Consider the following 22,045-nt stretch of genomic DNA (forward strand, 5'->3'; position numbering starts at 1 on the left):
TGAACTCATTTATTAGTGCTAAGGTTTTTTTTCTACATTCCCAGGAATATGTCTTGTGGTCTTCTAGTTACCCAGGAAGATGTTGGAGCATTTCAAAGTCCCTATGGACATCTCATTTCTCAGCTTTTTCCTTTTAGGCTTTTTGTTTAGGCTATTTTTTGTCTTGTTTTCAATTGCCTCACATAGCTGCCAGATTAAAACATTTATCTATAATTGTTTTCAAAAAATGCCCCTTGGGAAGAGGCTATTTTAGCACTGTGCAGTTCTCAGTGAGGTCAAGGGCAAGGCTTTCAAGTGAAGTTTTTTAGGGACCCCACTAGACAGGTAGAACAATGACAGTTTGTTCCTTGGGAATGAGGCTTTAAGGAACTTCAGCTCCATTTTGTTCCCCTGGGATGTGGGCAATTTTTAAGGCTACCATCAGGATGGAGAGCAGAGGTTGAGGACAAGTTAAAACCACAGAGCTCACTGTTCTTATAGAAATTAGTAATTTGTTCTTTAATAAATGCTCTCGGGTTGCTGCAAGCCCATTGGTTAAAATTTCCAAAGTTCTGAGAAAGTTGATTTTGACCATTTTTGCTAGTTTTTGTTGTTGTTGTTGTTGTTGTTGCTTTTACGGAAGGATGAATTTTCAGACGTCCTTCCTTTCTCATTTTCACTGATTCACCTGTAACAGGGCTTTAAAATCTCTAAAGTCTCAGGGCACCTGGGTGGCTCAGGTAACTGCCTGACTCTTGATTTCGGCTCAGGTCATGATCTTGCGGTCATGGGATCAAGCCCCATGTCAGGCTGTGTGCACTGGGCATGGAGCCTGCTTGGGATTCTCTCTCTCTCTCTCTCTCTCTCTCTCTCTCTCTCTCTCTTCCTCTGCCTCTCCTTCACTCATACTCTTGTACTCTCTCTCTCTCCAAAAATAGAATAAAAAAATAAAAAATGAAATCTCTAAAGTCTCAATGATCACAGGCTAATTAAATACTTAATCATGGGAGATGATTAGAGGAAAGGAATAAAAATAGAAAATGTAATTCTTAGAGAAGCTCTCCCAGATGGAGAGATGAAGTTCAGCAAAGTGTTTCTATATTTAATGCTCTCAAAGTTAAGTTTAAGGTAACGGCTATTTTAAACCCCCTTTTTTTTCATACAAGTTAAATACAGGCTTTGGAGTCAGAACTGAGTTCAGATTCCAGCTCTGCTTCTTGACTGGCTTGACAAACTGGGACAAATTATACAACCTCTCTGTACTTTAGTTTCCTCACTTGTAAAATGGGGTAGTGATGTATCTATCACATAAGGTTACTGTGAGGTTTAAATGTGAAATGCTGATCACAGATGCCCTATAGCTCAATAGTATTGGTTGTGATGATTATCCTTATAATTTTGCAAAAGTACAGTGATGATTCTTGAGCAGAGTCAACCTAAAGGCAGATTTTCTTTTCTTTCTTCCTGTTTCCTTCACTTTATTTTTGCTGTAAAGAACTGAGAAGAAAATCTACTCAGCATTTTGGAATAAAAACTTGTGTCAAGCAGTGACAAAATGTTATTTATTCAACAAGCCTTCACTAAGTACCTAGTAAATAACAAGCACTCTGTCAGGCACAGGGACAAAAATGACAATAGAGTATGGTCCCTGCCCTCAAGGAGCTGGCAGTCCAGGAGATGGATAAGGAAACGGGATCATATGCCACCTAACAAAGGCTGTCATAGGAGAATACACATGGTGGGGGTATAGCTTTCACCATTTCCTCTTAGATTAATCCCTTTGTCTTTGGCCCCCAAACTGAGGAATTGGTCCTATTTTTGTCTTTAACCGGGTGTTTTAAACTGTGGAATTTTTTACATTTCTAGAGATAAAGGAAAAGCACCTAGAATTATAGAGGACACTAGAAACAGTCTTTCCTACAGAGCCTGACTATCCTACCAGCATAGTCACTTCTAGGATTTTCAGCCCAAAAAGTTCTTTGGCATATCTTTGCTTTGCTGTCCACGTAAAAAAAAAAAAAAATTTTTTTTCCTCTTTCTGTTCTCCACTTTATCGTCCAGAGAGCTGGGTAGTTCCCAAAGGAAGAGTGCTTTACAGAATCTAAGGGTGACTTATAGGCAAAGGCAGAAAATGATTAGTTTTCACCTTCCAGTTCCATACCCCCAAAATGAACATAAACTTTCATGGTAGTCATTACTGGAAATGCAGATAATTTTAATTCCATTGCATTTTTCAGAATTATCAGTCGTAACCCTCTGTCAACTGTTGAAGATTCCTATCTTTTTAAGTTGCCAGCATTAAAATATTTGTAAGTATTGCAACAATCTCATGGCTCGCGAGATGATTTCTGATCTTTTTTGTTGTCATCAAAAGATTCAGTATTTGCGTTTTGGTTAAAAAGTCGTAATTTAAATTTTAACTGGGTTATTGAAATAAGCATTATTAGCAAAGAAAAAACGTATATGGGCAAGATAGCCTGCAGAGGAAGGAGTAGTATTGAAGAACACATAACAGACATGGGACTTGTAGATGTAGGTAGAAATACCATTTATCTCAAAGTGGAAAGTGGAGTAAAGTGTATATTAAAAGAAAAAAAGACTAATCAAGAGAGGTGGATGCAATTGAGAATGAAAATGAGGATAAGAGTAAAAAGGATTGTACTGTTGAGCACCAAGGTGATTAATTTGATGATGCACATAAAATGTCTTCATTGGGAGCTTTCTGAAATTATTGTCCATAGCAAGAAAACTCTTGAGCTGACTTGACAAAGAAGCCAGAATTGAAGTAATCACATGTTGTTAAGTATCTTTTTAGGTACAGAATTTTTATCCTTGGGTTCAAATCACGCATGTTTGGGCTTTCTCCTTCAGAGACATGGGATCAACACAGGTGTCACTTACAACAGTTGAGAGCATCCTCATGATGACCCTTGAATTGGAAACACTGTAAGTTGATTTTTCTTATGTGTATTTTCACTTAGTTGTTTATTTAGATTTGTTTTATTGTTTTCTTAAGTCAGATTTATTGAGGTATAAAATTTACTCTTTTTAAGCATACAGTTTGATGAGTTTTGACAAACGTGTAGTTATGTAACCACCACCACATTTGAGACGTAGAACATTTCTGTCACCCCAAAAGGCCCCTATGTGCCTTTGCAGCCAATCCCCTTTTCTCACCACCAGCCCTGGCAACCACCAACATAATTTTTGTCCCTATAGTTTTGCCTTTTCCACAGTGTCTTATAAATGAAATCATACAAGGGGCACCTGGGTGGCTCAGGCAGTTAAGCGTCCGACTTCAGCTCAGGTCATGATCTGGCGGTCTGTGAGTTCAAGCCCTGCATCGGACTCTGTCCTGACAGCTCAGAGCCTGGAGCCTGCTTCGGATTCTGTGTCTCCCTGTCTCTCTACCCCTTCCCCATTTGCACTCCATCTCTCTCTCTCTCTCAAAAATAAATGAACATTAAAAAAAATAATAAATGAAATCATACAGTATGCAGTCTTCTGTGATTGGTTCCTTTCAGCATAATCCTTTTGAGATTCATCCATGTTTTTTTTTTTAACTTTTTTAACGTTTATTTATTTTTGAGAAACAGAGAGCTAAGCAGGAGAGGGGCAGAGAGAGAGAGAGAGAGAGAGAGAGAGAGAGACAGAACCCGAAGCAGGCTCCAGGCTCTGTCAGCGCAGAGCCCAATACAGGGCATGAACCTGCGGAACATGAGATCATGGCCTGAGCCAAAGTCGGTCACTTATCTGACTGAGCCACCCAGGCACCCCAGAGACTCATCCATGTTTTTGCACATGTCAGTAGTTCATTTCCTTTTTATTGCCGAGTAGTATTGCAGTTGTGAGGATATACCAGTTTGTTTATGCATTCATCAGTTAATGGGCATTTGAGTTGTTTCTAGCTTTTTGGCCTTTATGAATAAAGTTGCTTAAAACACTTACATGCAGGTCTTCGTATGAGCATATGTTTTCATTGGGGGAGGGGGGCAGGTGGTAAAATACCTAATGGCAGGATTGCTACATCATATGCTAAGTGTATATTTAACTTTTTAAGAAACTGCTTACCTGTTTTCTAAAGTGGATGTACCATTTTGCATTCCAGCCAGCAGTATATGAGATCTTCTATCTATCCTTTCTTCTAAGGTCTTTATCTATTTTTCGTAAGGTGAATGTTGGCCTTAAGATTGAGTTGGGAAGTATTCCCCTCTCTTCAATTCTCTAGTACAGTTTGTGCAGAATTGGCATTATTTTTCCCTTAAATGTTTGCTAGAATTCACCAGTGAAGCCATGTGGGCTTGAAGCTTTCTTTGTGAGAAAGTGTTAAACTACAGATTTTATTTTTGTAATAGTGCTACTTAAATTACATACTTTATTTTTTTGAGTAGTTCATGTCTTTCAGGGAATCTATTTCATCTTGAAGTTATTGACATAAAGTATTTTATAACATTCCCTTATTATCCTTTTAGTATCTGTAGAATTGTAGTGATGTCATTCCTCTCATTTTTGATATTGATAATTTGTGTCTTCTCTTGTCTTTTCTTGATAAATCTGGCCAGAAGTTTATCAGTTTTACTTATCTTCTCTAAAAAGTGCCTTTTCATTACACTGACTTCTCTATTTTTGTTTTCCTTTTTAAAAATTTCTGCTTTGATCTTTATCATTCCACTTTCTCTCCTTACTCAGTGATGAATTTCCTTTTCTTTTTCTAGTTTCTTAAAAGTGGACCCTGGGGAAGATGAATACTATATGAGCAACATCCCACATGTTGACATGTTGTGTTTTCAGTTTCAGTTGGTACAAAATAGTTTCTAATATCCATTTTGACTTATTTGACCAATAGGGTTACTTAGGAGTGTGTTGGTTAGTTTCTAAATATTTGGAGATTTTACAGATCTGTTAATTTGTTATTTAATTCCATTGTGGTCACAGAACAATATGCTGGATGACTGAAATCCTTTTAAATTTATTGAGGCTTGTTTTATAGCCAATGAATTCTGGTAATAGATGAGAATATGGTCTATTTTGATGAATATTATGTGTCCACTTGAAAAAAAATATGTAGTCTGCTGATTTGGTGTGGAGTATTCTATAAATGTCAACTAGGTCAAGTAGGTTGGTAGTATTTTTCAAGTCTGATGTATCATTACTCATTTTCTATATATTTTTTCTGTCAATTATTGAGAGAGGGATATTGAAATCTCCAACTATAATTGTGTACTTATGTGTCTCTCTTTCCTATTCTCCTTAATATATTTGGAAGTTCTGTTATCAGATACATAAATTTTTAAGTTATGTCTTTTCTAATAGTTGACATTTCTATCACAATGGAATAACCTCATTTATCCCTGGTAATATCTTTGCTTTGAAATTGACTTTGTCCTATAGTAAATATAGCCACTCAAGGTTTCGTTTGATTAGTGTTAGCAAGGCATAATTTCTTCCATATTTTTAACCTACTTATATCTTTGTATTGAAGATGAATCTTATAGACAGCATATAGTTGGCTTTTGCTTTTTTATCCAGTATGACAACTCTATCTTTTAATTAGGTGATTATACCATTTATATTTAATGTAATTATTTACATGATTACATTTAAAGCTACTGTCTACTCTTTTCTATGTATCCCATCTGTTCTTTGTTTCTTTTCTTTTTCTTTTTCTTCCTGCTCTTGGGTTGATTTAGTACGTTTTATTATTTTTTGGTGGGGGGATAAATAGTTACAACTCAGGTTTTGTTATTTTAGTAGCTGTTTAATGGTTTGTAGTGTTCATGTTTAACTTATCACAGTCTATCTTCAAATGATATTATATGATTTCATGAATAGTATAAGAACCTTACAATAAATAGTGTACTTCGATGGTTCCCCTCCTGACCTTTGTGCTATTGTTTTCATACATTTTACTTTTAGCACACCATATTATTTTTTGTTTGTTTGTTTAAATAGTCAATTATCTTTTTTTATTTTTGTATTTTTGAGAGAGACAGAGTGCAAGTGGGGGAGGGGCAGAGAGAGAGGGAGACACAGAATCTGAAGCAGGCTCCAGGCTCTGAGCTGTAGACACAGAGCCTGATGTGGGGCCTGAAATCACAGACTATGAGATCATGACCTGAGCTGAAGTCAGATGCTTAACTGACTGAGCCACCTGGGTGCCCCTCAATTATCTCTTTTATTGAAGTATATATAGATCATGTAATATGAAATTAGTTTCAGGTGTACAACACAGTGAACTTTTATATACATTATGAAATGCTCACAACACAGTGATCAATTATATACATTATGAAATGCTCACCACAATAAGTATATTACAGTATTATTGACTATATTCCCTATGCTGTACTTTTCATCTGGTGACTTATTTATTTTATAACTGCAAGTTTGTACCTCTTAACCCTTTTCACTCATTTTGTCCATATCCCCAGTTTGTTCTCCATATTTACAAGTGTTTTCTCTTTTTTGTTGTTGTTTATTCATTCATTTGGTTTTTTGTTTATTTTTTGTTTATTTTTTACCTTGTTTTATTTTTTATTTTTTAAAATTTACATCCAAATTAGTTAGCATATAGTGCAACAATGATTTCAGGAGTAGATTCCTTAGTGCCCCTTACCCATTTAGCCCATCCCCCCTCCCACAACCCCTCCAGTAACCCTCTGTTTGTTTTCCATATTTATGAGTCTCTTCTGTTTTGTCCCCCTCCCTGTTCTTATATTATTTTTGTTTCCCTTCCCTATGTTCATCTGTTTTGTCTCTTAAAGTCCTCATATGAGTGAAGTGATACGATTTTTGTCTTTCACTGACTAATTTCACTTAGCGTAATACCCTCCAGTTCCATCCATGTAGTTGCAAACGGCAAGATTTCATTCTTTTTGATTGCCAAGTAATACTCCATTGTATATATATACCACATCTTTCATCCATTCATCCATCAATGGACATTTGGGCTCTTTCCATACTTTGGCTATTGTTGATAGTGCTGCTATAAACATTGGGTGCACATGCCCCTTCAAATCAGCATTTTTGTATCCTTTGGTTAAATGCCTAGTAGTACAATTGCTGGGTTGTAGGGTAGTTCTATTTTTAACTTTTTAAAAACCTCCATACTGTTTTCCAGAGTGGCTACAGCAGTTTGCATTCCCACCAGCAGTGCAGAAGGGTTCCCCTTTCTCCACATCTGTTGTTTCCTGAGTTATTAATTTTAGCCATTCTGACACATGTGAGGTCGTATCTCATTGTGATTTTGATTTGTATTTCCTTGATGATGAGTGATATTGAGCATCTTTTCCTGTGTCTGTTAGCCTTCTGGATGTCTTCTTTGAAAAACTGTCTATTCATGTCTTCTGCCCTTTTCTTAACTGGATTATGTATTTGATTTTTTTGGGTGTTGAGTCCTCTATATATTTTGGATACTAGCCCTTTATCAGATTATGTCATTTGCAAATATGTTCTCCCATTTCATCAGTTGCCTTTTAATTTTGTTGATTGTTTCCTTTGCTGTACAGCTTTTTATCTTTTTTTAATGGATGTTTGTTTTTGAGAGAGAGAGCACAAGAGTGGGGTAGGGGCAGAGAGTGAGGGAGACAGAGGATCTGAGCAGGCTCCGCACTGTCAACAGAGAGTCGATGCGGAGCTCGAACTCACAAACCGTGAGATGATGACCTGAGCTGAAGTCAGAAGCTTAACCGACTGAGACACCCAGGTGCCCCAGAAGGTTTTTATCTTGATGAGGTCCCAATAATTCATTTTAAAAAATGTTTGTTTGTTTGTTTGTGTGTTTGTTTATGTTTATTTTTGAGAGAGAGAGACAGAGTGCAAGCAGGGGAGGGGCAGAGAGAGAGAGAGGGAGACACAGCATCTGAAACAGGCTCCAGGCTCCAAGCTCTCAGCACAGAGCCTGACACGGGGCTCAGACTCACGAACTGTAAGATCATGATCTGAGCCAAGTCAGATACTTAACCAACTGAGCCACCCAGGTGCCCCTATTAATTAATTAATTAAGAACATGGACACACACATACATGTATGCATGGGGGGGGGGGAGCAGAGAGAGAGGGAGAGAGAGAATCTCAAGTGGAGAGAGAATCCTGATGCAGAGTTCAATCCACGACCCTGAGATCACGACCTGAGCCAACACCAAGAGTCAGGCATTCAACCCGCTAAGCCACCCAGGCACTCCTCAGTAGTTCATTTGTACTTTTGTTTCCCTTGCCTCTGGAGACATGTCTAGTAAGAAGTTGCTTTAGCTGAGATCAAAGAGGTTTCTGCCTGTGTTCTCCTCTAGGATTTTGATGGTTTCCTGTCTCACATTTAGGTCTTTCATCCATTTTGAATTTATTTTTGTGTATGGTGTAAAAAAGTGGTTTAGTTTCATTCTTCTGCATGTTACGGTCCAGTTTTCCCAACACCATTTATTGCAAAGACTATCTTTTTTCCATTGGATATTCTGCTTTATCGAAGATTAGTTGACCGTGTATTTGTGGCTCCATTTCTCGGTTCTCTATTCTATTCTATTGATCTATGTGTCTGTTTTTGTGCAGTACCACACTGTCTTGATGATTCCAGCTTTGTAATACAGTTTGAAGTCCAGAATCATGATGCCTCCAGCTTTGTTTGTTTGTTTTTTCCCAACATTATAATTCGGGGTCTTTTCTTGTTCCATACAACTTTTAGAATTGTTTGTTCTCGCTCTGTGAAAAATACTGGTGTTTGATAGGGATTGAATTGAATGTGTAGCTTGCTTTGAGTAGTATAGACATTTTAACAATATTTGTTCTTCCAATCCTTGAGCATGGGATGTTTTTCCATTTCTTTCTGTCTTCTTCAATTTATTTTCATAAGCGTTCTATTGTTTTCAGCATACAGATCTTTTACCTCTTTGATTAGGTTCATTCCTAGGTATCTTACGGTTTTTGGTGTATTTTTTTTTAATTTTAGAGACAGAGTGTACAAGTTGGGGAGAGGGGCAGAGGAGAGAGAGAGAGAGAGAGAGAGGGAGAGAGAGAATCTTAAGAGAATCTTAAGAGAATCTTAATCTAATCCATGCTGAGCGTGGAGCCTGACACAGGGCTCGATCTCACGACCCTGAGATCCTGAGCCGAAATCAAGAGTAGGATGCTTCATTGACTTAGCCCATCCAGGCACCCCTTGTTTGTTTGTTTGTTTGTTTGTTTGTTTGTTTGTTTGTTTTTTTCTGAGATTCTACATATAAGTGAAATCATATAGTGAAATGATATACATACATATAGTGAAGTGAAATCATAACCTATATAGTTACCAGTTCTAATGTTCTTCATTCCTTTGTGTGGATCCACATTTCCGTCTGCTATCCTTTTCCTTCTGCTTAAAAATACTTTCTTTAGGGGCACCTGGGTGGCTCAGTCAGTTAAGCATCCAACTCTTGATTTTGGCTCAGGTCATAATCTCACAGTTTGTGAGCTCAATTCCCGCATTGGGCTTTGCCTGGGATTCTCTGTCTCCTCAGTGCTCTTTCCCCCTTGCACACGCATACTGCACGTGCCCTCTCTCTCTGTCTCTCAAATAAACATTTAAAAAAATACTTCCTTTGGCATTTCTACAGTGTAAGCCTGCTAATGATGAATTCTTCCAGCTCTTGTATGTCTCAGATAGTCTTTATCTTGCTTTTATTTTTGAAAGCTTTGGGTATAGAATTCTAGCTTGATAGCTATTTGGTCCCCCTCTCCTTTTCACTGCCTGAAAGATGTTGCCCCACCGAGTTCTGGCTTACATTATTGCCAACAAGAAATATGTTGTCATTGTTATATCTTCGTTGCTCTGTGTGTCATGTGTGGTTTTGTTCCTTTGGCTGCTTTTAAGATTTGCTCTTTATCGCTGGCTTTGACCAGTTTGATTATCATGTGCCGTGGTGTAGTTTTATCCGTGTTGAATGGATTAAACTAAACATGTAGTTTAATCCATGTTGTGCTCAGAGTTCATTGACCTTCCTGGATTTGTGAGTTTATAGGGTTTACTTATTTGGAAATGTGGGGGCTATTAGTTTTTCAAATTTTTTTTATATCTCCTCTCCTTCGTGGACTCTAAGTATACATATATTAGGCCACTTGAAGTTGTTGCACAATTCATTGAGTTAAGTAGAGGCATGGGGTTTTTTCCATATATGAAATACTGTTATAATAACTTTTTTAAATGTCCTTGTCTGCTAATTGTAGCATTTGTGTAGATTATGGATTAGTTTTTGATTGATTGCTTTTTTAAAAAAAAAAATTTAACATTTATTTATTTTTAAGACACAGAGAGTGATCAGGGAAGGGGTAGAGAGAGAGGAAGACAAATCTGAAGCAGGTTCCAGGCTCCGAGCTCTCAGCACAGAGCCTGATGTGGGGCTCAAACCCATGAACCACGAGATTATGACCTGAGCCAAAGTTGATTGCTTTTTATCCTCAGTATGGGCCATATTTCAGATTTATTCAAACTCTTAGAAGTCTACCCTCTTTCTGTGTGCTCTCAACCCAAAGTGAGACTTTTGGCTTGGAAGGAGTTACCTGTGTATTAAACTACTGATCAGTGTCACCCAGTTCTAATCTCTATCTCATTCTAAGGGTACCATACCCCATGTCATCCTTACCTTTCTGTTGGGCACCTCTGTCCTTCTATCTGTGTATTTATAATATTCAAGAGCAGCAGTTGGCCAACTGGTCCCTACCCAACCATCCAGGCCATGTGCCTCAAGAATTCCTTTTTGCACAGCCCTGTGATGACTTTGGCCCGCCTCTTCTACCTACTCAAGTAACTCCTTTACCACTAATTTAATTGTCTGTGTTTCCATTTGTAGGATTTTACCTAGCCGTATGGCCTGCTGTCTCTGCCAATTTAAAAATACTGTTGAGGTTGTCTGTAAGACAGTCAAGCTACATTGTGACAGTGCATGTCTGACAAATGGCACACGTTGTGGTAAGTCCTAATTGCCTGATGATAAATTTGTAAATTTTTATTTTATTTGTGGTTTAACTTTTATTTTTAATCAACAATGATAATTTTGTTTAATGTTTATTCATTTTTGAGAGAGAGAGCATTCACGTGTGTGAGCTGGGAGGGGGCAGAGAGTGAGTGAGGGGGACAGAGAATCCGAAGCAGGCTCTACACTGACAGCAGCAAGCCCCATGCGGGGCTGAACTGTGATATCATGACCTGAGCCAAAGTCGGATGCTTAACTGACTGGGCCACCCAGGCACCCTAACAATGGTAAATTTTTAAACTAATGATGTCATTGCCTTATTTTTACTCATTCAGAGTTCAGATCCCTAAATTTCTAAGAACTATTCCTTTGTTAAAAGTCAGATTCTCAGTTACATTATTAAGTCAACTACCCCAAAATGAAAACCTGTTCACATAGTGCATCACAGTTTATAAGCTGATTTTACGTGCGTTAGGTCTCAGGTGCCCTTTGTCTTATAGGACAGGTGGAGATACCTTTTTGTTTATTTTGTTGTTTTTATAAGTGTGTAAGAGTACAAGTGATGCTGATTTCTGAAAAAGTTTTATTTGGAGCCTCTGTGTTTCTGTTCCCTAACCAGAAGCTGCTACCCAACCGTTCTAACGGGTGAGAGGGCTCTTCTATTCTTGGGCTGTCCAACTCTTGTTCTGAATCTTAAGCTTTTCTATCCAAAACACAGGTGCTTTTAGGTATTTTTCTGTTCTTAGGTTTTATTGGCACTAACTTGGTGACTTCCAAAATGTGCTTTTGCACCTGGATAGCTTGAATATGGGTCCCTGTCAATGGTCTAGGGCACAGCATAAATTACACTTTGCTACTTCTATAAGTAGTGTTGCTTATTTTCCAAAACAATGTTTTACCAATTATCTTACTCCCTTCTCCCTTAGAGGTGGGCAGAATAGGCATTTTTTTTTTTATCTCCTTTGACAGGCGAGGAAAAATGAGATCAGAGGTGCCTTAGCCTAGCACTCGAGTCTCCTCTCCCGTTTTGGGCGCTCCGCCAGCCCGCTGCTCCTCCTCTCTCGTGACCTTTATAACCTCCTCCTCCGACTCTCACCAGCACCACTAAAAATACTTTTAATTCTTCTGGAAAAACCCAGCTGCACAGTGCTGTTCAGTGTACACAAGCTGTACGCTTGACCTTCATGTAGTTGGAAGCTCTGGATGGTTCTCTCAGTAAAGCTAGCAATCTGGAAATGAAAGGAAATGAAGGCAAAGTAGGCATTTGACCAAAGTTTCTTTATCCCTTCTGCATTTTATTATTTTTTTTTTTTTATTTTTTTTTTTTAAATTTTTTTTTCAACATTTTTTATTTATTTTTGGGACAGAGAGAGACAGAGCATGAACGGGGGAGGGGCAGAGAGAGAGGGAGACACAGAATCGGAAACAGGCTCCAGGCTCCGAGCCATCAGCCCAGAGCCTGACGCAGGGCTCGAACTCACGGACCGCGAGATCGTGACCTGGCTGAAGTCGGACGCTTAACCGACTGCGCCACCCAGGCGCCCCTATCCCTTCTGCATTTTAAAACCTCAAGTATCATTCCGTTGATTTTTTTGAACGCCCCACAGTGGCATCTCTCTCATACCTGGAAAATCTCTTAACCTATACCCCAGATCTCTGCCCAAATTTAAGCAAAGAACCAGGGTGGACTTAGCGGGTCTTGTTTTTAGTTTTTTCTGTCTAGAGCTTATGTTACGGGAGGTGCGATATATGGGAGCAGGGACCAAGCGAAGGAATTGGTGGGTGGGCGGAGAGGGCATCCACCAGATGAGGACCTGCTGGTGACGGGTGTTGTCCCGTGCATATGTGATGGTAGCAAGAACTCAAGGCCACTGAAGACGTAGAAGGAGGAAGACTCGCGCTCCCTCTGCCCCCGAAGCAGGACAGGGTGGGGTATGTGAATGCCAGGAGTCGCACTAGAGTTGCACACAGTTTAGCCGAGTATCTTCCGGCCTTGGCTTTTCTTGAGGCCTGGGCAATCGGCCCTTAGGGACCAATGGAATAACTCTAAATATAGTTATTCACACTGTGGAATGTTCTGAGGAAATAGCTACTTTTTCAAAACACATCTTTTTTGTCCTTTTGTTGTTGCCAATCGTAGGTCCAAGTTTGAGTTCGTCTCCTCTCTAAATGGCGCTCAAGTATTTGCTGATTCTTAATTTGCTTGACTGGGACGTATGACTGCATTGACAAAGAGCTGTGCTGTCAGTCTTTCATTATCAAAACTCATCTCTTCTTCTTCTTCGACAGATCAGGAAGTATACCTAAGGAATGCAGAAGGATCATTCATGAAGGTATTGACAGCTCGAAAGAAGAGCGCCAGCACGGAGCTGACTATTGAGCCAGAGAAGGCATCCTCAGACATAGATCGTGTCAGTTTGTCAGCCTTTATGAATGAGCAGCTAGACTTCAATGACGAAAGTGATGTCATTAGTGCACTGAATTACATATTGCCTTATTTCTCGGAGGGCAATCTAGAAGACGTAGAATCGACGCTGTTACCGTTGATTAAACTTCTGTTTTCAAATGTGCAAGAGGGAGACAAGCCCGTGGGTCACTCGATGAACGACACAGGGGACCCTTCTCTTAAACCTGGATCCAACGATTCAACTTACAATAATACAATGGGAAAACTCGACTTTCTGGAAAATTTGTTAGATGCAGAAATTCAGGAAAAACTTGATGACGTGAAAAAGAAAGAAAAAATGGCCATGCTTATACATTCCAGCCTTTTAGGTCCCAAGTTTAAACGTCAAATCTTTCCAAAGAAATTGGAAACTGCCCAACCGCAGGAGAAGAGCCTAGACGAGGTTGAGAGTGTGGGGGAAAAGTCCCTGAGAGTGAACAAGGTCATCAAGGGCCCAAAGGGCATACGGAAAAGGCACTTAAAAGAACTGAGACATCAGAACATCCAGAGTAAACAGAACGCCCAGCCATCTGTGGAGAACATGGCCAAGGAAAGAAGGCTCAGGACACCATCCCCAGGAGAGCTTCCCGTAGCACACAGGCCCAGCAAATCAGTGGGAAGCTCCTTCAATCCAGAGCCTTCGTTCATGGATGAGCACAAGGCAGCGGTCTCTTCTCTCATGAAGCGATACTTTTTGGACAGGCCTTCTGCCACCCCCGCTCCCAAGGAAAGAAGGCTCAGGACACCATCCCCAGGGGAGCTTCCCGTGGCGCACAGGCCCAGCAAATCAGTGGGAAGCTCCTTCAATCCAGAGCCTTCGTTCATGGATGAGCACAAGGCAGCGGTCTCTTCTCTGATGAAGCAATACTTTTTGGACAGGCCTTCTGCCACCCCCGCTCCCAAGGAAAGAAGGCTCAGGACACCATCCCCAGGGGAGCTTCCCGTGGCGCACAGGCCCAGCAAATCAGTGGGAAGCTCCTTCAATCCAGAGCCTTCGTTCATGGATGAGCACAAGGCAGCGGTTGTTTAACACGCTGACTTTAACATCCTAAGTGCCTTCTCCATGTGGGCGCACAGAGTGGACCTCTGAAAAGTGGCCTTGTTACTTTTTCTAGATCAATGGCTATGTCCAGTCAAGATGAGATGGGGGAAGTTTTCCCACCCCGTGTAAATAAAGGGCTAGAATTGGTTTCCGGCCCTCTTTCCCAGAATGAATTGCTCAGCACTCCCCCAAACTCCTCCTACAGACATTTGGGGCCATCTCAGATTCAGTGGTAGGCCCCCATCTAACAGAGTGGTGAATTAATAATCAGCCATGGGTATTGAGAATTTAGAGGAAATGGCAACATTTTAGAATATCTGACTGTGAAGTGTGTTCTCCTCCCCGTCGCCCTAACTGGTGCTTATTTTGCAGGTCAGCTACTTTTCTTGGAAGCAGTATGGCCAGGGGGAGGAAGAACGTCTCTCGGATTTAAGCTTTGAAGAGCAAGAGTTCAAATTGCTAGAGCTGGACTAGCATTTTTTAATTTCCCAGGATGCCAGGTCCTGTGGCTTCCTTGGAAGCTCTGCTCCACTCCCCCACCCTTCCACCCCTCAGAGCTGCGGGAGTCCGGGGCCACCCAGATCTGAGTCCAAGTACTACCTTGCTGTGAGCAGCCCCGGGGTGGGGGGGGTGGGGGAGGAAGGGGGGAGTGCGGGGGGAGGGGGGAGTGGTGGCCTTTGCAGGGTGGAGGGAGGCCTGGGCCCCAAGTGATTCTGGGAAAAAGGCCCGCTCTGGTGGTGCGGAGCCCATCTCCAGGGAGCTAATAAAGGTGGCATAAATAAAGACGTTATAAATAAAGGGTGGGATGTAGGCGTGGGAGGGGCGCGCAGTTGCTAAAGGTGCGCGCGCGCATCACGAAGCTGCCATTATGGTTTGGCTCCCGCTCAGGGCCCAGCGCCAGTACCCTACTCGCCTGGGTCTCTGCGCCCCGGAGCCTCCGCGTGTCATGCCCCGGCTGTGCCTGTTGGCCCCACTGCTTCTCTTTATGTGGCAACCGTTGTGGCTGCTGGTCCAGGCAGCTCAGCCTCCGGAGTGGGCCCTGGACCCTGCCCAGCTGACCTCCGACCCCCTGGAGGCGGCTGAGCCCTGGTCTTCGCGCTCCTCTGATCCCCCGCCCGAATTGCCCCAGGCACTTACACCCCCAGCCGAGCGGGGGGGGGGGGGGGGGGCTTTAATTACCTGGTGTCCTCTGCTCCAGCCCAGATGCTGGCCCCGCCTAAGGAGTTGACCGAGACTTTGGTTCCATTCCTGGACACGGATTCGGTTGGAGAACTACCCCCAGGGCCAGGTGAGGATCTGAATGACCAGCTAACCCAGCATCAAAGGCTCCCAGAGGTGGTTCCAATGCCAGGTTGGGATCAGAATCAGACCATAGCTCCGCCTCCTCAACTCAAAAGTAAGACTAAAACTGTAGGTTTAGATCAGGCCGAAGATCACCAATCATTTGAAATGCTTGTTCCATCTCTGGATAGTCAGAGTTCAAAGCCAACAAAGTTGATTGTTTCATCCCTAAACCTGAAGGAAGATCTAGCTCAGCATCGAAGGCTTGCCAAAGTTGTTGGCATTCCAAACCAATTTGCAAATAAAGAGCACCTACAACAACAGCTGCAGGATGATTATTTAGATTCCAATATGGGTCTCCTATATCCTGAGGAGAACCTACCTATGGGTTTCCCAGGGGGACCAGATCAACTTCCAAACTTCTCTGAGGAGGCTGAAATTCCTCCACCCTTGCAGAAGACCCCAAATCATCTAGAGTCCCCTGAGGAAGCTGAATCTTTTTTGCCCCAAGGGGAGGCTCAGGCTCAGCATCCAGAGCCCCCTGAAGAGACAGAAACATCTCTACTTGAGCAGAAGGCTCCATCTCGGCGTCCAGAGTCCCTTAAGGATGGAAATTCAGCAAACCCACAAGAGGCCCCAGCTGAGCCTTCAAGTACCCCTGAAGAGGTCGAACCTTCTTCAGTCCAGCAGGAGGCCTCAGCTCACCCTACAGAGGCCCCCGAGGAAGTGGAACCTTCTCCGACCCCCCAGGAGGCCCCTGCTCAGCCTCCAGAGCCATCTAAGGACATCATATCTCAACTGTTAGCACATCATGAAGTAAATGTGCTATCTCCAAGTCAGAGTGAAGCTCAGAAGCCAAGCTTCCCCAATGTCACTGTTAAACCTCTGGATCTTACCATAACTCTAACTCAGCCTGCGGAGCACCCTGAGGAGGCTGGACCTACCCCAGTCCAGCAGGAGGCCCCCGCTCAGCCTGCAGAGCGCCTCGAGGAGGTTGAACCTACCCCAGTCCAGCAGGAGGCCCCAACTCTAGTTCCAGAGTTCCCTATCGAGTATTTAACTCAACTTGCAATAAGTGATGAGGTGACATCTCTACCTCTAGGTCACTATCCAGATTATTTAATGTTTCCCAGGGTTATAGGTAAGCCTTTAGATGTGGAATTTACCACAACTGCAGGGCCTGATAAAGGTGTTGAATCTTCTATAGCCCAGCAAGAGGCCCCACCTCAGCCTCTTGAACATACTGAGGAAGCAGAACTTTCTCTAACCCAGCAAGAGACCTCGGGTAAGCCTCCAGAGGAGGTTGAGCCTTCAAGTGAGCAGGAGACCCCAGGTCAGCCTTCCGAGCCTCCTGGGGTGGTTGATCCTTCTCTAAGGCAGCAGGAGACCCCAGCTCAGCCTTCAGTGCCTCCTGAGGAACGTAAGCCTTCTCTAAGCAAACAGGAACCCCCAGCTCAGCTTCCAGGCCCTTTTGGAGAAGCTGAACTTTCTCCAACCCAGGAGGAGGCCTCAGCTCAGCTTGCAGAGCTCCTTAATGAGGCAGAATCTTCAACCCAGCAGGAGACTCCAGCTCAGTCTCCAGGGGAGATAGAATCTTCTGCAACCCTGCAAGAGCAACCAGCTCAGCCTCCAGAGCTGCCTTCCAGGAAGGTGGAACCTTCTCCAACCCAGCAGGAGCACCCAGCTCAACCTCTATGGCATCATAAGATGACAGTTTCACCTCCAGGTCACTACCATGATCAACATTTAAACCTGCCCAATGTCAGTTTGAAACCTCCAGATGTGCAGCTTACCATGACTGCAGAACCCACTACAGAGGTGGGACCTTCTCCAGTTCAGCATGAGACTATAGCTCAGCCCTCAGTGCCTCTTAATGTGGAACCTTTTGAAACCCAGCATGAAGCCCCAACTCTGCCTCCACAGTCCCCTGAGGTTGAATCTTTGCCAGTTCAACAGGAGACTCCAGCGCAATCTCCAGAATCTACCACACAGGAGAAACTTCCAACACAGCAGGAGACCCCAGTTCAGTATCCAGAATATCCTGGAGAAGTTGAACCTTCTACAACCCAGCAGGAGGCCCTAGCTCAGCAATCACAGGCCCCTGAGGAGGGTGAATCACCCTCAACCCAGGAGAAGGCCCCGACTCAGCTTCCAGAGGCCCAGGAAGAGGGTGAACCTTCCCCTCTCCAGGAGGAGGGCCAGGGTCAGCACCCACAGGCCTCCAAGGGGAGTGAACCACCTACAACCCAAGAGGAGTCCCCAGCTCAGCATCCACAGACCCCTGAGGAGGTTGAACCTTCTTCAACCCAGCAGGAGGCTCCAGCTCAGTATCCTCAGGCATCAGAGGAGGGTGAGCCTTTTCCAACCCAACCAGAGACCCCAACTCAGTATCCAGAGCCCCTTGAGGGGACTGAACCTTCTCCAGCCCAGTCAGAGGCCACAACTCAGCATCCAAATCCCCTTGGGGAAGTTAAACCTGCAACCTATCAGGAGGCCCCAAGTCAGCATCCACAGACCTCTGAGGAAATTAACCCTTCTGCCACTCAACAGGAAGCCACAGCTCAACATCCAGAGCCTTCTGGTGAGGTTGAACCTTCTCCAACCCAACAGGAGGCCCCAGCTCACTCTCCAGAGCATCAGGTGGTAACAGTTTTTCCTCAAGGTCAGAATCAAGCTCAGCTCCTGCTGTTGCCTAATGTCACTGTTAAACCTGTGGATTCCTCAGTTACCATGACCTCAGAATCCACTAATGAGGTTGAAGCTTCTCCACTCCGAGAAGAGGCCTCAGCTCAGTCTGGAGTGTCCCCTGAGCAGTTGGAACCTTCTCCAATCCAACAGGATTGGGTGAACCTTCTCCACATCAGCATCCAGCTGCCCCTGAAAATGTTGAGCCTTCTCCAATCCAGCAGGGAGTCTCCACTATGCCTGAAGATCTTCCTGAGGAAATTGGACTTTCTCCAACCCAGCAGGAGGTCCCACATCAGTATCCAGCGCCCCCTGAAAATGTTGAATCTTCTCCAGTCCAGCATGAAGTCTCAACTCCACCCGAAGATTTTCCTGAGGAAACTGAACTTTCTCCAAGCCAGCAGGAGAGCTCAGCTCTGCCTCAAGTGCCTGTTGCAAGTATAGAACCTTCTCCAATCCAGCAAGAGGTCCCAGCTCAGCAACCAAAGCCCAATGAGGGGATCGAGTCTTTTCCAGTTCAGTATGAGCATCCAGCTCAGCCTCCAGGGTCCTCTACAGATGTTGTAGCTCAGTCTCCAGTACAGCATGAGGTGACATTCTCACCTCCAGGTCCAGGTGAATATCAGCATCCAGTGTTGCCTAATATCACAGGTAAACCTGTGGATCTGAGGATTTTCATAAGTCCCCAGGCAACTTAACGAGGTTAAACCTCTTCCAGTGCAGCAGGATGTCCCTGCTCAATCTCCTATTCCCCCTGAGAAAGTTGAATTTTCTCCAGCTCAGTCCAAGCAACTTTCCCAGTCTCCAGAGTCCCCTGAAGATGAGTCTTCTCCAGGCCAACAAGAGGTCCTAGCTCAGACTCCAGACCCCCCTAAGGCTGTGGAACCTGCTTCAGGCCAACAGGAGGCCCCAGCTCAGTCTGTAGTCCCCCAGCTGGCCCCAGCTCAGCCTTCAGAGCCTCCTGAGAAGGTAGAACCATCTCCAGTTCAGCAGGAAGTCCCAGCTCAGCCTTCAGAGCCCCCTAATGAGGCAGAATCTTCTCCAACCCCGCAGGAGGCCCTGGTTCAGTCTCCTGTCCCCCAGCAGGCCCCAGCTGTATCTCCTGAGCCCCCTAAGGAGGTAGAACCTTCTCCCACACTGCAGGAGGCCCCAGCTCAGCCTTCAGAGCCCCCTAATGAGGCAGAGTCTCCAACCCAGCAGGTGGCCCCAGCTCAGTTTCCAGTCCTCCAGGAGTCCCCAGCTATATCCCCTGAGCCCCCTAAGGAGGTGGAACCTTCTCCCACACCTCAGGAGGCCCCAGCTCAGCCTTCAGAGCCCGGTAATGAGGCAGAATCTTTTCCAACTCGGCAGGAAGCCCCAGTTGTATCCCCTGAGCCCCCTAAGGAGGTAGAACCTTCCACACAGCAGGAGGCCCCACTTCAGCCTTCAGAGGCCCCTGAGAAGGTAGAACCATCTCCAATTCTGCAGCAGTCTCCAACTCAACCTCCGGAGGCCTCTAAGGAGGCAGAAACTCCTCCAGCCCAGCAGGAGGCCCCAGTTCAGCCTCCAGAGCCACCTGAGGAGGTTGTAGCACAACCTCCAGTCCATAAAGAGGTGACAGTTCCACCTCTAGGACAAGAGCAAGCTCAGCATCCAAACTTGCCCAGTGTTACTGTTCAGCCTGCTGACCTGGAGCTTACTGTAACTCCAGAACCTACTGTGGAGGCTGAGCATTCTACAATCATGCAGCAGACTATAGCTCCTCCAGAGGACACTGAGGTGACACCTCCACATCCAGAGCAGATCCAGGCTCAGCATCCAAATTTGACTGAAGTCAGAGTTCAGCCTTTAGACCTGGAACTGACCATAACTCCAGAACCCACTACAGAGGTTGAAACTTCAACCACGCAAGAGATCCCAGGTCACCCTTCAGAGCCACCTAAGGAGGTTGTAGTTCAGCCTCCACTGTTTCAGGAGGTGACAGTTCCAACTCCAGGTCTGGATCAAGCTCGTCATCCATTGTCACCTAATGTAACAGTTCAGCCTTTGGACCTAGAGCTCACCATAACTCCAGAACCCACTATGGAGGTTAAAGCTTCTACAGCCCTGAAGAAAACTACAGCTCCTCCAAAGGACCTTGAGGTAACATTTGCACATCTAGAGCAGGTTCAGGTTCAGCATTCAACCTTGAATAAGGCCAAAACTCAACATTTGGACCTGGGGCTTACTATAACTCCAGAATTCAATAAGGAGATTGAACTTCCTCTACCTATGCAGGAGACTCCAATTCAGCCTCCAAAGCCACCTGAGGAGGTTATCGGAGCTCAACCTCCAGTATATCAGGAGCAGACTGTTCTGACACCAGGTCAGAATCAAGCTCAGCGTTCATCACTCCCCAATATAACAGTTCGACCTTTGGACCTGGAGCTTACCATAACTCCAGAGCCCACTGTGGAGGTTAAAACTTCTACAGTCCTGAAGAAAACTACAGCTCCTCCGAAGGACCTTGAGGTGACATTTCCACATTCAGAGCACATTCAGCATCCAACCTTAACTAAAGTCACAGTTAAACCTTTGGACCCAGGGCTTACCATAACTCCAGAATCCACTACAGAGACTGAACCTTCTCTAACCATGCAAGAGACCCCAGCCCAGCCTCCAGAGCCACCTAAGGAGGTTGTTCAGTATCCATCCCAACAGGAAGTGACAGTTCCTACTCCAAGTAAGGATCAAGGTCAGCAACCAACATTGCCCAGTGTCACAGCTCATCATGTGGACTTGGGGCTTACCATAACTCCAGAACCTACTACAGAGGCTGAACATTCTACACCCATGAAGGAGACTACAGCTCCTCCTCCAAAGGACCTTGAGGTGACACTTGCACATCCAGAGCAGGTTCAGAGTCAGCATCCAAACCTGACTGAAGTCACAGTTCCACCTATGGACCTGGAACTTACTGTAACTGCAGGATCCAGTGTGGAGACTGAACCTTCTCCAACCATGCGAGACACCCCAACTCAGCCTCCAGAGCCACCTAAGGAGGTTGTAGTTCAATATCCATTCCAGCAGGAAGTGACAGTTCCAACTCCAAGTAAGGATCAAGGTCAGCATCCAGCATCACCCATCATCTCATTTCGTCATGTGGGGCTTACTATAACTCCAGAACCTATTACAGAGGCTGAACATTCGACAACCCTGAAGAAGACTACAACTCCTCCCCCAAAGGACCTTGAGGTGACACTTGCACATCCAAAACAGGTTCAGAGGCAACATCGAAACCTGACTGAAGTCACGGTTCCACCTATGGACCTAGAAATTCCTGTAAGTCAGCAACCAGAGTCATTTGAGACAGGTTTTCCTCCAACAACTCAACATCCTGTGGTGCATTTTGTAAACTATACCTCAGAAAAGGCATACACAACTTTAACTTGGCAACCAGAACAGAATGCCACCACAAACCTCAAAATATGTGAGCTCTGTACCTGCAAAGGTGAGACACTGTCGTGTGTCGGTCTCAGCGTACAGCAGAGGCTCCGCAGAGTGCCCGTGCTGGAGCCCGACACCTACAACGGCACCTTCACCATCTTGTAAGAATCGCCTTTACTTGTTTGTTCTCTGCCTCCTGCTTGACATGGCAGTCTCTTCCTCAATGTCGTCCTGGGCCTTCCTCATCTCCCCAACCACGTTGACTGAC

At 44.2% G+C, this 22,045-nt stretch overlaps 2 protein-coding genes across 15 annotated transcripts in view; both read left to right on the forward strand.

The window, feature by feature from the left end:
- Positions 1-2,024: 2,024 nt before the first annotated feature.
- The window catches only part of LOC131498188 (leucine-rich repeat-containing protein 37A3-like), a 63,956-nt gene continuing 43,935 nt past the window's right edge, over positions 2,025-22,045 (forward strand). For 9 of the 14 annotated variants that reach the window (XM_058705178.1, XM_058705175.1, XM_058705173.1 and 6 more), the window contains exon 1: positions 20,095-21,938. In XM_058705178.1, coding sequence (XP_058561161.1) covers positions 20,095-21,938 — 1,844 coding nt within the window. Of the gene's footprint in view, positions 2,289-2,850; positions 2,926-10,795; positions 10,915-20,012; positions 21,939-22,045 lie in introns of those variants that run through there. The other 5 variants (XM_058705185.1, XM_058705186.1, XM_058705187.1 and 2 more) reach the window with 4 other exon arrangements.
- On the forward strand, positions 16,016-19,070 carry LOC131498190 (leucine-rich repeat-containing protein 37A3-like). Its single transcript, XM_058705200.1, has 2 exons — positions 16,016-18,508; positions 18,640-19,070. Exons 1-2 carry the CDS (start codon positions 16,039-16,041, stop codon positions 19,068-19,070), a joined length of 2,901 nt encoding a protein of 966 aa, XP_058561183.1. The 5' UTR covers positions 16,016-16,038.

Source organism: Neofelis nebulosa, chromosome 16 (genome assembly GCF_028018385.1).
Source record: "Neofelis nebulosa isolate mNeoNeb1 chromosome 16, mNeoNeb1.pri, whole genome shotgun sequence".
Taxonomy (NCBI): domain Eukaryota; kingdom Metazoa; phylum Chordata; class Mammalia; order Carnivora; family Felidae; genus Neofelis; species Neofelis nebulosa.